This window comes from Podarcis pityusensis, assembly GCF_964106645.2.
Source record: "Podarcis pityusensis genome assembly, chromosome: 13".
Taxonomy (NCBI): Eukaryota; Metazoa; Chordata; class Lepidosauria; order Squamata; family Lacertidae; genus Podarcis; species Podarcis pityusensis.
In genome coordinates, this window is record NC_138038.1 from 15,579,281 (window position 1) to 15,595,964 (window position 16,684).

The following is a 16,684-nucleotide window of genomic DNA, read 5'->3' on the forward strand; positions in this document are numbered from 1 at the left end:
GCTTCTTAAATAGCGGAGTCACCTAATCTCCTGCAAACAAATCAGGATAAGTAGTCAATAAACAGGTTGTCTGGAAACAACCTTACTCCAGGACTGGGAATTCTCTCTACTCATGACCTAAAACAGCCTGGTTTCTCTTCAGATCGTATAAATCTTTCGCCTTTTACAACTTAGAGGACTTTCTACAACCAACTGGTGTTCACATTTTGTTAAATAAATAAAATTGTATTAAATCCCACTCTCCCCCCCCCAAACAAAAAAGAAGTCGATCAAAGAGATTTACAGAATATTTTTTTTAAAAAAAAGCACAAAAGCTTGTCCTTAAAACTCAATTGGCAGACTAAAAGCAGGACCAGAGAGCAAGAACACAAAGAGCCAAAACTAGCAGTCAATAAATAAAATTAAGGAACTACGCAACAACAACAACTTGCTTAAAGAGAGATGTCTTCAGTTGCCAGCAGAACACGAATAGGGAAGAGGATAACCAGTGTGGTGTAGTGGTTAAGAGCGGTAGACTCGTAATCTGGTGAACTGGGTTCGTGGCTCCGCTCCTCCACATGCAGCTGCTGGGTGACTTTGGGCTAGTCACACTTCTCTGAAGTCTCTTAGCCCCACTCACCTCACAGAGTGTTTGTTGTGGGGGAGGAAGGGAAAGGAGAATGTTAGCCGCTTTGAGACTCCTTCGGGTAGTGATAAAGCGGGATATCAAATCCAAACTCCTCTTCTTCTTCTAACCTAACCTCTTGCCATTCATGTTGCAAATCCCACCATGCTATATCCTGTCCTTTTTCTGCCATCCCAGTCCCTTTCTTTGTGGGGCATGCCAGTGTAGGCAGTCAGACTTTGGCTCAAAGGGGATGGCTTGAGAACGTTGCTGACAGGGAGGAAGCGTGGTGCATGGTCCAGGAGGTTTTGGGGTCAGTATGATGGCCAAGGACTCTCAGATGGTTTAGCAGAGGCTGTGGTGTGCTGCCCCCAATAGAAAGGTGGTGTATGAGTTTGTGTTTGTGTGTGCATTTGTGTGTTTCCAGGATGCAGCTGAGAAGAAGAGGCACCCCATCACTCTCCATGCAACCTTTGCCTACCTGGGAGGGAAAGAACAATGATTCTCTTCTCTGGAGGTGGGAGGAGGGGGTGGGAAGAGAAGGACACAGCTTAGAATGACACATCTATTGCCTGTGAAAGCTGATGGTCTGGAGGCAAATAAATACCAGCCCTAAAATCACAGGAGTTGCAGCCATTCAATTAATAAAATTCAATAAAACTGTAAATCCAGTTATGAAGCATGCTGGGCAAAAATTTTAAAAGTCTTCCGCTCTTACAAAGAAAAAGCAAGCAACACCTCCCACCCATGCAAAACAGTTGCCACCTGGTGAGCAACACTAAAGAGGACACTACAAAAACAAGGCAACGTGAATGGGGTGGGGGTGGGCTTTAGTGCTGGGGAACAGGGGGAGATTCCAGAAAATTGGGTGGAGGCCACTCACAGGAGCTGCTATCTGATTTTCCACAATCTTCCCCTTCAGCCCCCATGCCATGGTGCACCCCATTAAACAGGGTCCCGTCCCCCCAACTGTTAGGAGAGCCTTTCTCGGTAGCTACCAGGGTTGGGAAAGTCACCTTCAGCTCACTCCCTTCTGTATGTTAATCTATAGATCCAAGTCAGTATACTCTGCTCCAGCTTGCAAAATAATAATTATTACTATTAAGATAGATAGATAGATAGATAGATAGATGATAGATAGATAGATAGATATAGATATAGATATAGATATAGATATAGATATAGATATAGATATAGATATAGATATAGATATAGATATATATCCTGCCCCCCCCCCAGCCGAAGGCGGTCTCAGGGTGGCTAACAACAGTAAAAGTAATACAGCATTCTAAAATCAATTCATTCTAAAATCAATTCAAAATCAAATTAATGGCAACCATTGGGCTAGAGTTCTGTGAGGATTACCAAAGGAGGGGGTCAGGCTGTGCCTTGGCCAAACGCCTGGTGGAACAGCTCTGTCTTGCAGGCCCTGCAGAAAGATGTCAATGGCAGCAGGGGGAGCCTTTGAGGGGGCATGTGGGAAGCTGCCAAGGAAAGGAGAGGGTGGGAAAATCACTGCCCACCAATTTCTCCCACAAGAGGATCTCCGGATCCCACCCTGAGTCTTCCTGGAGCAGAATGTCAGTCCAAGCACCAGTGCAGTGCTCACACCTGGCCTCGTTCCCTTTCATCTGCCATCGGGCTCAGCTTGCAATAATCGGAGAAAAGGATGGTTCCTACTAATATCAACCTCCTTACCCAGCAGGCTCCTTCCTTCTTTGAAGCCGAGCAAGGAAATGGCTCGTCTCCACTAAGATTGTGTCATTCTATCCAGGTCTCTGAAGACCTCACCGTTCTTGTTGAGGCAAATCCTTTTAATTGAGTGTCTAAATTAACTGCTAAAAATACATCCCACAGCTGCTGCATTGGAATATCGCTGACAAGAAATTGCAGTCGGGGAGAGAGAGGAGAGGACAGGCTAAGAAGCACAGGTCTGCTTGAAAAATAACCCAAAAGGTTAACCTTGTTTTGAATGAGACCTAGAAATGGGAAGTAGAGAATCACCCAACAGCCATGCCCACAGGCAGAATGGCTTGTTCTGTTTATTTAATATATCCAACTCTTCCTCCAGGGCAATTGGAAAAGTGTTCGTCGCTTCCTCATCACATTGTGAAGAAGGAACAATAAGAGTCTGGTGGCACCTTAAAAGCTTAACGTGTTTTTGCAGCCTGAGTTTTTGTGGACTAGAGCCCATTTGGTCCTAAGTTGAAACATGTTATGTGTGCAATGCACACTCCTGTCCCTATACAGTACATAAGGTAAAGGTAAAGGGACCCCTGACCATTAGGTCCAGTCGTGGCTGACTCTGGGGTTGTGTGCTCATCTCGCTTTATTGGCCGAGGGAGCCGGCGTACAGCTTCCAGGTCATGTGGCCAGCATGACTAAGCCACTTCTGGCGAACCAGAGCAGCGCATGGAAACGCCGTTTACCTTCCCGCCAGAGCGGTACCCATTTATCTACTTGCAGTTTGATGTGCTTTCGAACTGCTAGGTTGGCAGGAGCTGGGACTGAGCAACGGGAGCTCACCCTGTCGCGGGGATTCGAACCGCCAACCTTCTGATCGGCAAGTCCTAGGCTCTGTGGACAGCGCCATCCGCGTCCCTATACAGTACATACATGCATGAAAATAGTGGATGGAAAAGTTTGCCATCAGGGCATACTGGATCAAAAGGGCATGGAAGGTGGCGCTGCAGTAAGTCTGACACATTTCTGTGTGAAACCAAAATGGAGGATAAGAATCTTGTTCACAGCAGCAGCAACTGATGACAATACAGTCCTTATTGCTATTCTAATTTGCCATCTGAAGTCAGCCCATTATAGGTGACAAATATACCTTCAGTCTTGAATGAGTCTGGCATCAATGGAATCAAGTTGAATTTTACTGAATTCTAGTCCCCCTTTGAAGTCTTCTTGTTGAAGTAGCTAACTTTGAGGTCAGCAGCCTATCCTGAGAAGTAGACAGAGTTCATTCCATATTGTTGGTGCACTATCCAATCGAATCTACCCTCCAAGCACATGTTACTGAATAACTAAGCTATTCATTACGTCTGGATGTCTAACGTTTTCTAGTTTGTGTAGTATATGTACTTAATTCTTACTCATTAGACACATATGTCTTATAGTCTGATTTATTGGGAACTAGGACTGAATCTCGTGACCTTGCTAACATGTGCTGGGGTTCAAAATAGTAAACACTCATGTTTTGAGGAAGCAAGACGTGTGCTGTAATCATTCTAAAAATGAATACAGTGATTAATTCCAAATGTAAAATTTTGCACTTACTGCAAGAATATACCGTATTTACTCGAATCTAATGCTCACCCTTTTTGGCCAAATTACGTTGCGAAAATTGAGATGCGCATTTGATTCAATGGCACCTTCACATTTCGCCAGTAGATACTTTTTTTGGTTTCAAGGTTCTGAAAATTGAGGTGCGCATTAGATTCGATGCCTCATTAGACTCGAGTAAGTACAGTAGATTGCATTTTGACGTAGATGTGAATGGCAACTGCGAAGGTAAAAGGAATGCATCTTACGTAGTGGGCAGGGTTATCTCCCCTTTTCTAATAGACTTTTGTCACATAGAAAATGGGAGGCATTAACAATAAAGGCTCTGCCTCCTCACCACTGCTGGGTTCTATATGTTACCAGTGCTAACGTTGGGAAAGCACGTAGCTCCTTGACAGCTCCACGTGGCAACCAATTTGGCAGAATACAAACGGACACAGTGGACGTGATGTACTGCTGCTGACATGTGGATGACATGTGAATGCGGCAGCTAGACTGGTGACTGGGAGCGGTGGCCAAGACCACATAAGACCGGTCTTGAAAGATCTACATTGGCTCCCAGTACGTTTTCGAGCACAATTCAAAGTGTTGGTGCTGACCTTGAAAGCCCTAAACGGCCTTGGTCCAGTATACCTGAAGGAGCGTCTCCACCCCCATCGTTCTGCCTGGAGACTGAGGTCCAGCGCCGAGGGCCTTCTGGCGGTTCCCTCGCTGCGAGAAGCTAAGTTACAGGGAACCAGACAGAGGGCCTTCTCAGTAGTGGCACCCACCCTGTGGAACGTCCTCCCACCAGCTGTCACAGAGAACAACTACCAGACTTTTAGAAGACATCTAAAGGCAGCCCTGTTTAGGGAAGCTTTTAATGTCTAACAGACTATTGTATTTTAATATTTTGTTGGAAGCTGCCCAGAATGGCTAGGGAAACCCAGCCAGATGGGCGGGGTATAAATAAATAAATAAAATTATTATTATTACTATTCTGCACACCCTAAGGGAATATAATATAAACACTTCTCTGGGACTGGATGGCAGGCAGACGAGTGAGTCAGAGGAGGAAAAGGGTGGAGAATTGAGGGAACCCTGAGAAGCGCAGCAGGAGAGTCAGCGATACTGCATTGGATTGGGATGGTTGGGTATTGGGGCTGAAGGGAAAAGGGATACCTGAAGAAAACAAAACCTGGAGAGGAGGGGTGAGGAAGGGAAGGGATCTTCTTCTTCTTTGGCAATCACTTGTAGCCGAGTAAGATTGTCTTCCATAAACACGGTTTTAACAATGAGTCCGTAAGTGACTGTGGAGGCCAATTCTGGACCCACACATCCTTCCACAGCGGCGACATTGGTTCCCAGGTGGGAGTTGCAACAAATAGGGACATCCTATTCTGTTGTTGTTGTTGTTGTTATAATACCCCACCCATCTGACTGGGTTGCCCCAGCCACTCTGGGTGGCTCCCAACATATTTAAAGCATCAGAAAACATTAAACATTAAAAAAACTTCCCTATACAGGGCTGCCTTCAGATGTCTTCTAAAGGTTGTCTAGTTACTTATCTCCTTGGCTCAGGGGTCGCGTAACTCCACACCCTCTAACATTTCTCTGATGAAAGTAGGGAAATCCTAAGGAAAAGCAAGACATTTTGGGATCAAATCAGAAACCAGGACGGCTTCTGTAAATCCGGGACTGTTCCTCCTGGAAAATGGGGACACTTGGAGGAAGAGTAGAGGAGGCAGGTTCCTTACACTACCCAAAAAAAGTGAGGTGGGCAGAGCCTGGTGTATGGCTACTGAGCTGGAATTAAGGAAGAAGTAGTACTCTTGAACCCTTTTTAATAAGAACATAAGGAGAATCCTGTTGGATTAGGACAAATGGCCTTCTAGCCCAGCATCCTGTTCTCTCATAGTGGCCCACCAGGTACCCACAAGCAAGACCTGAGTGCAACAATACTCTCCCCAACAAATATATAAAGGCCTACCGCCTGTGACAGTGGAAGTATAACAGACATAACTCCACCCTCAGTGAATTGGTCTAATACTTTTTGAAAAGTCTTCCGAATTGATACCCATTAACACATCCTGAGAAAGTGAATTCCATAGTTCAGTCATGCGCTGTGTGGAGAAGTATTTTGCTTTGTCTGTCCTGAATCTTCCTGGAATTCGGCTTCGTTGAATGCCCCCTGGTGCTGGTATTATGAAAGCAGGGGATCATCGTCTGCCTGATAAATACACAGAAAGAAAACTGAGGTGCTTCATCCAGACTGCAGGATTGTAAGAGCAACGAAAAGAGGCAAGCAAGATAATGCCATGTAGATTGCAATATTCTAGATGACAAGAACAGGTTCTCCCCAAATTGTCCAAGTCCCCTAGGAGAGCCATTTTATCTTTTTAGTTGGGCTCCATCCAGCCACACTAATATCCTCATCACAGAGAAATCGCTCCCTATTAACGGCATGGGGAAGGATGTCAGAGCTGGGTCTCATGACAGGAGGCAAGGTCCTGGAAACAAGGCAAAATTGAGTGTAGTGACATAAGGCGAGGTTGATCTGTTGGAAGAAATAGGAGTAGCAGGCGAGTCCTCATATAGCCCAGACTAGATAAATCTGAACTGAAAGCTTTCATAGAGATCAGCCTTACCACCTGGCCTAATTTGGCCTATTGCTCTCCAAGTGCCTCATTTGCTGGTTTGGCTTGTTACCCTATACTCCAGCTAGAGCTTTTTGGTGGCATAGAGGCTGAATGCCTGCCTAGTACCTCTTAGGCTCCAGGTTTAAAACTTGCTGCAGACTCATGCTATAAAGTAGCCTGTCCTCTAGTGCTCCAGTTAGATTTTTCCATCATAAAAACTTTGCACCGTAATTCTGTGTGCGTGTGTGTGTGTGTGAGAGAGAGAGAGAGAAAGAGAGAGAGAGAGAGAAGAAGAAGAGTTTGTTTGTTTTTTTAATAAGATATTTATTAAGATTTTCAATGTTTTACAAAACACACAAAGATAAAGAAAAAAAACAAAAAAATACATAGTAAAAATATTTAAAAACAATTTTTTCCTTCCATTACTTGACCTTCATTTGCTTATTTCCAGGACCTCCTCACACCTTCCTTTTTTGTATTCCAGTTCAATTATTTTGTTCAGCAAATCCCTCCCCTCTTTTAGTATCCTAATCATTAATCATAAAAATGTTGTAATTTTAGATTTTTACATATTACATAATAAACCCTTTTTTCATCTTCCCTTGTAACCTTTCAGCTAAAGACCACTTAGTTTCTATCCAACATCATTCTAACATTCATTAATTTGAAGAAGAAGAAGAGTTTGGATTTGATATCCCGCCTTTCACTCCCTTTAAGGAGTCTCAAAGTGGCTAACATTCTCCTTTCCCTTCCTCCCCCACAACAAACACTCTGTGAGGTGAGTGGGGCTGAGAGACTTCAAAGAAGTGTGACTGGCCCAAGGTCACCCAGCAGCTGCATGTGGAGGAGTGGAGACTCGAACCCGGTTCCCCAGATTACGAGACTACCGCTCTTAACCACTACACCACACTGGCTCAGTGTGAGAGAGATGTTGTTACAGTGCCAGTGTCCTAACCATGAGTAGGCAAATTAAGGCCCGGGGGCTGGATCCACCCCAATCGCCTTCTAAATCCAGCCCGCGGACTGTCCAGGAATCAGCGTGTTTTTAGGTTATTTGGGTTATTTGTGGGGCCTGCCTGGTGTTTTTACATGAGTGGAATGTGTGCTTTTATTTATAATGCATCTCTGGGTTATTTGTAGGGCATAGGAATTCGTCCATTCCCCCCCCCCCAAAAAAAAATATATAGTCTGCCCCCCCCCCAAGGTCTGAGGGACTGGCCCCCTGCTGAAAAGGTTTACTGACCCCTGGTCCTAACCATCAGAAATGTAATAGGATTTGTTTTAATAATTAAAAAAATCGAATCCCTTTCGCCTGCCTACACTGCAAGATGGGCTCAGTGACACTGATAAGTGTTGCTTGCTCACATATTTACATATAAAGGAAGACAACAGCAAAAGCTTTGAGTGGGCATCCAAGAAGGAACAGCACACCACTGGTGGGGGAATACAATAACTTTGTTTTGTGTGGTTCAGGAATCCTGCAATAACATTTCTAATTCAGCCACTGCATTGAACTAAATTATTCACATGGGTACCCCCCCCCCCTTTGCTCAGATTGAATTTGCAACTACGTTTTGGGTGCTTTGATAGAACTTGCAGAATGTGGGATTTTGTGGTCCCCGTTTCCACCTCCCAATTCCTCATGGAACTATGAAGAAAGGAGTTTGCAGCTGTACTTAAACATGGAGACAGGAAAAGTCATGTGTCACCGTAGATTCCAGGACAAGAAGATCAGAAGCCTCTGGCTTTTATGAATTGTGCAAATTGAGCAAGGTTTTGCGTATGCATGCTTCATTTCCCATAATTCTACATTTGTTAACACTGGGAAGCAGGCAAGGAGTTATGCAAAGTGCTGGAATTTCTGTTTGGTGAGTCTCTGGCTTGGAAAATTTTGATCAAGCATTGCCACCTCTGCCCTGTTGTGGAGAGCCTGTGGGATGCTGGGCGATAGCCAAAGAGATCAGAGAGTGATCAGAAGCAGGTGACAAGATACAGAGAACAAGGAGCTCCTAAGTAGGTTGCCATGGTGGAGTAGGACCAGACCAAGACATTTTGGCACCTTAGGCCATGGGTAGGCAAACTAAGGCCCGGGGGCCGGATCCGGCCCAGTCACCTTCTAAACCCGGCCTGGGAATCAGCGTGTTTTTACATGAGTAGAATGTGTCCTTTTATTTAAAATGCATCTCTGGGTTATTTGTGGGGCATAGGAATGTGTTCATTTTTTTCTCCAAAATATAGTCCGGCCGCCCACAAGGTCTGAGGGACAGTGGACCGGCCCCCTGCTGAAAAAGTCCTGACCCCTGGCTTAGGCGAACCACAAAATAGCATCCCCCCCCCAGCTAGGGAAGATGGGGTGAGTGAATATTTACATTAGGGACATAGACGCTGACTCCTGGGTGCCCAAGCACCCAGAAAATTGCCCATGACGGGACCAGGCACCACAAATTGTGTTGGCAGAGGCACACTGCACGGTGTGTACGTGTGACGTCAGTAAATGTGGGCGACAAATTTTGGTGGCGGATGCACAGGCACGCTGCAGGGGGAAAGTCCAAATTCCCATTATGATTCTTCTAGAAAGACGTCCCCAGATGTTGTACACGTGGTCATTTATAACTGACCAGTGAAGAAATCGAACAGAATAATGAAAGCAGAAACTGAACTGCAAGCAGGAATTCAAGCCATTGTAGGGGCTTCCCTGGATTTAGGAAATGGTTTACGTTGTAAATACCTGTTTAATTGTGACCAGAGAGACAGCATTGAACTAACCTTTCAGGATCCAGATGTATGGTATAAATTTTGCTCTCTAATTCATGTTTGCCAACAGAGAGCTGTTACTAGAATTAAAAGGTTGTCCGACTTCAGACTTCTTCTATTGATCCAAGTGCTATACAGTAACACAGAAATGAGGGTCAGAGTAGGTTTAAATAGTGGTACTACTGGTGCTTTAAAATGTTTTATCAGTACAGTGGAACCTCAGAAGCCGAACACCTGTAAACTCAAATGTTTCAGTTCCTGAACGATCGGAAACTGGAAGTGATTGTTCCAGTTTTTGAATGATTTTCGGAAGCCAAACGTCCGGTGTGGCTTATGCAGCTTCCTGCAGCCAATTGGAAGCTGCTCCTTGGAAGTCGAACATTTTGGAAGTCAAACAGACTTCCGGAATGGATTCCGTTCAATTTCCAAAGTAAGACTGAACTGTTACTGCAGGTTTATCATGGCCTTTGGCTAGAACAATAAAGTTTTTAAAATTGAAAAAGTAAAACAAAACAAAACACATGTTCCACAAACTATGTAAGTAATGGTAGTCCCACCCTAGAGATTTGCTTTAGTCAATGGTGGTAGGCAGAAATTTCCTTCCAAACCTTACAATATGCCATATTTTTACGTGTATAAGATGCCCCCCATGTATAAGACGCCCCCTATTTTGGGGGACTCCGAATTAAGAAAACACCCCTCAGCACTACCCGTGTATAAGGTGAGCCCCAATTTAAAACCTGTTTTTTGGTTAAAAAAAACAAACAAACATAGTCTTATACTTGGAAAAATACAGTCATTATGTATACATTCACTTCTAGCTAGTATTCTGCTTTATTGTGTGGGAGAGCCATGTTAGTGTGTTGGGATTGGAGTTGGACTAATGCTGAGGAGACCTTTCTCCCTTGAGTTTAGGCCGCTCAGTATCTCTCAGCCCATCACGGCCTCACAAGCCAGTTGGGAGGACCAAAAGGACAGGGGATAACCTTGGACGGGCAGTTGAGGTGGGTGAGGTAATATATAACAAATTATTACATGCTTGTTTGTCACTTTAAAATGAATAAATGAGAAACAATTTTTTTTGGGGGGGGGGGGAGTTGTTGCCTGCTGTTCTCCAGATTTCCCTTCTGGGTGACTTTGGTATTAATTTGATCAGTACATGCCTGACGAAGCAAGCTGTAGTTTACCCCCCTGGAGTCAGAGCTGGTTCGGGGAGCAGTTCCCTCTACAAAGACGGGAACAAATTTGTCCAATCTGCTGGAAAGAGGCCACTTGTGCCTTCCAGGCATCTTTGGGCCCGTTACACTACAATCTGTAGAAAAATGTGCACACTGAGATTTTTATTATTATTTTTTTTAAAAATATTATGGTCTTTGATCCATTCTCTTCCTACTCCTTCTGGTTTAACACTGGAAAATAAAGTTAAATAAATAACAGAAGAATTCACCTACCTATGGAATTAGGGGGTGAAAAACAGAGCCATCAACTGGTGGGAAAGGCAGAGCGTATGCTTTGAAGTGTTTTATTGCCAGTCATGATAGAAGCTGTGTATTGAAAGAAGAAGGGACTGTAGATTGCAAGGGTCGCTGAAGGGTGCCCTGAAATACTCTGAGTATTTCACGTGCTCTGCCTTCACTTGAATAGTGCTGCCAATATCTCTTGTGCATTACACCACCACCACCACAGGAGTCGGTGGCAGATGTTATTTGACAGAAGTGAAAGTGATATACCCAGCATTAGAGGTATAAGAGGTATAACCCCAGTTGGTCCCCTACACAGTTGTGCCCCATATTTCAATCTGTGCATCTTGAGTTGTATTCAAGTGAACCCATTAATGTTAAAGGACCTAAGTTGGTCGTGCCCATAAATTTCAGTGGGGCTACTCTGAGCAGAATTGACGTTTGCTACAATCCTTTGTTAGCCAAAAGTGGGAGGGAGGGAGAAGAGAAGATAGATGCCATCAAGGTCATTCCCTTCTTCGTAGCTCAGTTAGGCCATTTAAGCCATGTTTGCACTGGGAAATCTCAGATTCAGGCCTTACACGGGTGGAATTTGAACAGAGAGTATTCAGGCCAGGAGGAGGACTGAAGGCCAAACTATACATTCATCTACATGGTTTCTGTTATGTAAACAGTGGGTATGAGGAAACCCTGAGCAGTTTTGGGACTGTAGGGTGTGGGGAAGGGAAACCCCTCCCTCCCCCAATCATGGCCTTGAGTAAAATAACCTCTCTAACACTATAGTTTGTATTTTAAGGGAAACTGCCATGGGTCCACCCAAGATAGTGCACCAATTTCCCAGTTTCCCCAGTTCCTGTGGAGGGTTGCAGCTTGAGCATTTCTCCTGTCAGAAGCTGGAAACTTACTACTAGAAACCTGAACGTGGTGAGATCTCCTATTTCCTGGTCAGAGGAGTTCCTGGATGAGGCTGCAGGCTGTCGCTGTTCAACATTTTTTGTTGTTGTTACATTAAAGGTAAAGGTAAAGGTACCCCTGCCCGTACGGGCCAGTCGTGTCTGACTCTAGGGTTGTGTGCCCATCTCACTTAGGAGGCTGGGGGCCAGCGCTGTCCGGAGACACTTTCCGGGTCACGTGGCCAGCGTGACAAAGCTGCTCTGGCACCAGCACCAGCGCAGCACACGGAAACGCCATTTACCTTCCCGCTATAAAGCGGTACCTATTTATCTACTTGCACTTAGGGGTACTTTCGAACTTCTAGGTGGGCAGGAGCTGGGACCGAAAGACGGAAGCTCACCCCGCCGCAGGGATTCGAACCGCCGACCATGCGATCGGCAAGTCCTAGGCTCTGTGGTTTAACCCACAGCGCCACCCGCGTCGTTGTTACATTACTGCTGTGCAAATTGCTTGACTCCATAAAACATAATGAAATGTGGCCAAACACGTTTTGACCCTATGGCTCATAATCACCACACTGGACCTAGAGACCTGAGGCATACTTACACTCCTACCTGAGTAGACTCACTTCTACCTGGCCTGGCCCCAAACTCAGCACATAGGAACAGAGCCCGATGGATCAGAACAGTGGCCCATGGAGTCCAGCATCTGTTCTTACTGTGACCAACCAAGATGCCTGTGGGAGATTTTTAAGCAGGACCTGAGCACAAGAGCAGTCTCCCCTCGTGTGGTTTCCAGCAATTGGTATTCAGAAGCAGATGAAGTTGTCCTACAGGTTCTTATCATTTAAACAAAAACTGAAAACACTGTTTGTGGATAAACTGTGGTAAAGCTGAAGAGTCAAATTATCTTTTTTCCCCATTCTTTTTTTATTGTTGATATAGACTAATGTTTATTATAGTTACTATTTTTTATGTTGATTGTATATCATGGAGGTTGTTGTTAGCTACACTGGGCTCCTATGGGAGGAAGGGTAGGATGTAAGATTTAAGAAATGGTAGTAATAAGAAAGTTTGTATGGAGCAGGAAAAAGGGAGCTACAGTGAAGCTTGGGAAACCCTTGAGATGTGATCTCTCCTCCCCAACCCAGACTGTGCTGGCCTTGTGGATAGATGCGACTGGCCTCTGAATAGTTTTCCTAAATTGCAATCCCTTCCCTTCCATTCAAGGGGTCTTGGACCAGAAGGCACATTTTGAATTTTGAGAGAGTGGGTGCCAGTCACAAAATGGCTACCATGGCATAACACAAAATTAGAAGTACAGTGGTACCTCGGGTTACATACGCTTCAGGTTACAGACTCTGCCAACCCAGAAATATTACCTCGGGTTAAGAACTTTGCTTCAGGATGAGAACAGAAATCGTGCAGCGGCGGCAGCAGGAGGCTCCATTAGCTAAAGTGGTGCTTCAGGTTAAGAACAGTTTCAGGTTAAGAACAGACCTCCAGAACGAATTAAGTTATTAACCCGAGGTACCACTGTATAGTAATTGCTTCTCCCTCCTCCCCGGGACAACTTCAAGCTTGCCATGAAAGTCAGCTGTGTCCTGCTGGTCCAGATTGTGCAGATCACGCAATACTGATTTCCCCACTCTACTGCACAAAATACACAAAGTGTTGCAGCTGTATTTTCTAGTACCAAGAAAAATACACATCTCTTTCTCTCTGTTCTCTCTCACACACACAGCTAAGCACAGATTGCAAAAAATTAAAATCTCTCCCCTTTTTTCTGCTTAAGTGCATCTCTCTCAATCAGACACACGGAGCATGTTTGAGCAACCCATTCACCCCAATTCAGAAAAGCCTCTCCACAAACAAAGGAAACAACAACAACATTTTTTTATTTTTACCCCAGCCATTCTGGGTGGCTTCCAACACACACAAAAATAACAACAAAACCTCAAACATTAATACGTAGTAACAATCTGATCCAATATAAAAGTCACAGTAACAATAATGTAGACGTCCCAATGCCTACCATTAAATAAATGTTCACCAACCTGGTGCCCAAGGGCACCAGTGAATGCCTTTGGAGGTTTAGGGTTGGCAATCGCTGCTCTGTTCATATGTATGGAAGCTGGAAAAGGGGCAGGAATTAGGAAAGGCCTTGAAGGACCTTGAGAGCCCCCCCACACCTTGCCAAATGCAACAGAACGTTGGGGCAAGGACAGCAAAATTAAATGACCTTTAGGGCAGAAAAATATGTTGTGTTTACCTTGTATGCCGTGGCCTCTCTGTGGTGCAGGTCACCAACAATTTGTGTTTTACAAAGGAACAACATACTGGGAAAGGTTCAGAGAGAAACTTTTAAGGGGGACACGCTGGATCTAAGAAAGAAAACTGTTTAAAGGGAAAACAGAAGAAGCTGGGTATGGCCAGCCTAGAAGAAAGAAAAGTAGTAAGATATTATGTTGGCCATTCTCAGTTATGGAAATAGATGCTAGTTAAAAAGAGCAAGGGGAAAGCAGCTGCTCACACTTTGGATGCGTGGCTTGAATAGTTTGTGTATATATCCACCCAAGACAGCGAAGTACATTCCTTACAGTTAATTGCTTTCCTTTCCTTACAGAGTATGTAATCCACCAAGTGATCACTTTCCATCTCTGTAGCTAGCAGGACAGCAGAAGTGGGCAGTTATAGGGCGAGCAATTAGCATCAGTATGGTTGCTCTAATCTTGCTTTCAGAAATCTGGTTGCTGCATGGCCAAGGCCAAGACTGTGTAAAATTAAAATTAAAATCAGTGTCTCTGAAACTTCTAAAATAGCCTTTTTCTGAATTAAAAACTGAAGGCACACTTCACTCCATACCCTCCAACATTTCTCTGATGAAAATAGGGACGTCCATTAACACCTCCCTCGTTCTCTTAGAATGGCAAAGGTGTCATAACTAAGTTCTGGTGAGTTTCAGCTGAAAAACAGCCCTGGGAATGTTCTATTCCATACCCTCCAACATTTAGCCAAGTATCTAAAGGCCTGTCACATGGAAGATGGAGCAAGCTTGTTTTTCCTGCTCCGGAAGCTAGGACCAGGACCAATGACTTCGAGTGACAAGAAAGGAGAGTCCATCTAACATATGGAAGAACTTTCTGACAGTCATGGATGCTTTGGTTGAGATTCCTGCATTGCAGGGGTTCGGACTAGATGACCCTCAGGGTCCTTTCCATCTCTACAGTTCTGTGATTCCAGGTGAACACAGGACAAAAGATGCTGTCTTAAGTTATTTATTTATTATTTAATTATTTTCATTTCATTTATTAAATTGGCAACCCCCTTCATCCTTAGATCTCATGGTGGCTCACAGCATCAATTACATTGAGTCAGACCCTCAGTCCTCCTAGCTCAGTATTGCGCACAGAGACTGGTAGCAGCTATTTAGGATTTCAGGCAAGAGCCTTTCCTAGAGATCAGATGCCAGGAGTTGAACCTGGGATCTTTTTGCCATCTGCAAGGTAGCCAACAGCAGAAAGCAATTACAAATGGCATGACAGAAAAATCACACACAGTGAGCAGCTTATTCTCCTGTGCTTATACGTTTATTGGGCTTACTTATTTCATATGGCAAACTAAAGGTAAAGAACGACTATGGGGTTGTGGCATTCATCTCATTTTCAAGCCGATGGAGCCGGCGTTCGTCCACAGACAGCTTTCCAGGTCATGTGGCCAGCATGACTAAACCGTTTCTGTTGCAACGGGACACCATGACGGAAACTAGAGCGCACGGAAACACCGTTTACCTTCCCGCCGCGGTGGTACCTATTTATCTACTTGCACTGGTGTGCTTTTGAACTGCTAGGTTGGCAGGAGCTGGGACAGAGCAACGGGAGCTCACCCCGTCGCGGGGACCTGAACCGCCAATCTTCCGATCGGCAAGCCCAAGAGGCTTAGTGGTTTAGACCACAGCACCACCCACTATCCCTATATATGGCAAACTGTATGGCAAACTAGCGCTTCTTTCGCACCACCCCATTTGTGAATGATGCAACATATGCAGATCTCTTTCTCATTCTACTCCGTTTCCTCTTAAACTCGCGGTATTTCTTATCTCCCTTCTCTTCTTGTCCCTTAGGTCCAGCCAGCCACAATAGCTCCCTCTTGACATCGCTCCCCATCCCAGGACGGTCCCTACATTCGCCGCTGGACATCAAGCATTTCCTGACCTTCCGCTTCAATGGGGCCCCCCAGCTCAACCTCTTCCCCAACTTCAACACGGTGAGTTTATTACTTGACCTGGTCTAAATGTTACTGAGGAGGAGGCATCCTGCTCAACCAGAGAGCTTTCCCCATCTGCAGAGGGCTAACTGCAAAACTGTCTGTAGCACCTTAAAGACCAACTAAGTTAGTTCTTTAAGGTGCTACAGGAAGGAATTTTTTTATTTCGACTATGGCAGACCAACACGGCTACCCATCTGTAACTGCAAAACTGTCCTACATCTCCCGGGTCAAAACGTGCAACGGAATCACCGCTTGCCCCACCGTGTGATTGCTGATGTGTCACTGCTTTCTTCCGGCCTCCTTTGCTGGTTCAATTTCGTAATTTCTCCTGCTGATCTGCTGACTTCAAGGTCACCCAGAACACACATGCTCAGGGCTGGAGTTATGTGCGGTATCTATAGAAATACTGCAAGTGCAGGATGCCTCCACACACCCGCTCACGCCCATCAAGTTATGCCAGCCTTCTTTCGTTACAGTTGGGAAGCTGAAGCTGTCCGACTACACTTAACAAGGGACGTGAAGGTCACTGAGGATTGTTATGATGCCATGGGAATGGTCATTTGATAAGGTTGCCACTGTTGGGTGGTCTTTTGGTGGTCAGGAGATAGCTGGGGATTCCCAGAAAGGTGTGTTCAACTCACTTTTCTCTTCCATTGATTTCCTGGAAATTTTTGTGCTGTGTTTCCTCTGCAAATTTAATTTTCCTTGTGTTATATGGAAGGTGGAAATAATAGCTGGATTATCAACCCCCAGAAAGTCTAAAAATATGGAGAAGGTGCTCTCCAAGGAGAGTCATGC

At 44.9% G+C, this 16,684-nt stretch overlaps 1 protein-coding gene across 9 annotated transcripts in view; it reads left to right on the forward strand.

Annotated features, from left to right (window-relative positions):
• The window catches only part of ZNF385C (zinc finger protein 385C), a 159,780-nt gene that overhangs the window by 111,416 nt on the left and 31,680 nt on the right, over positions 1 to 16,684 (forward strand). For all 9 annotated transcript variants that reach the window (XM_080976819.1, XM_080976821.1, XM_080976823.1 and 6 more), the window contains one exon: positions 15,741 to 15,883. In XM_080976819.1, the coding sequence (XP_080832945.1) occupies positions 15,741 to 15,883 (143 nt within the window). The remainder of the gene's footprint in view (positions 1 to 15,740; positions 15,884 to 16,684) is intronic.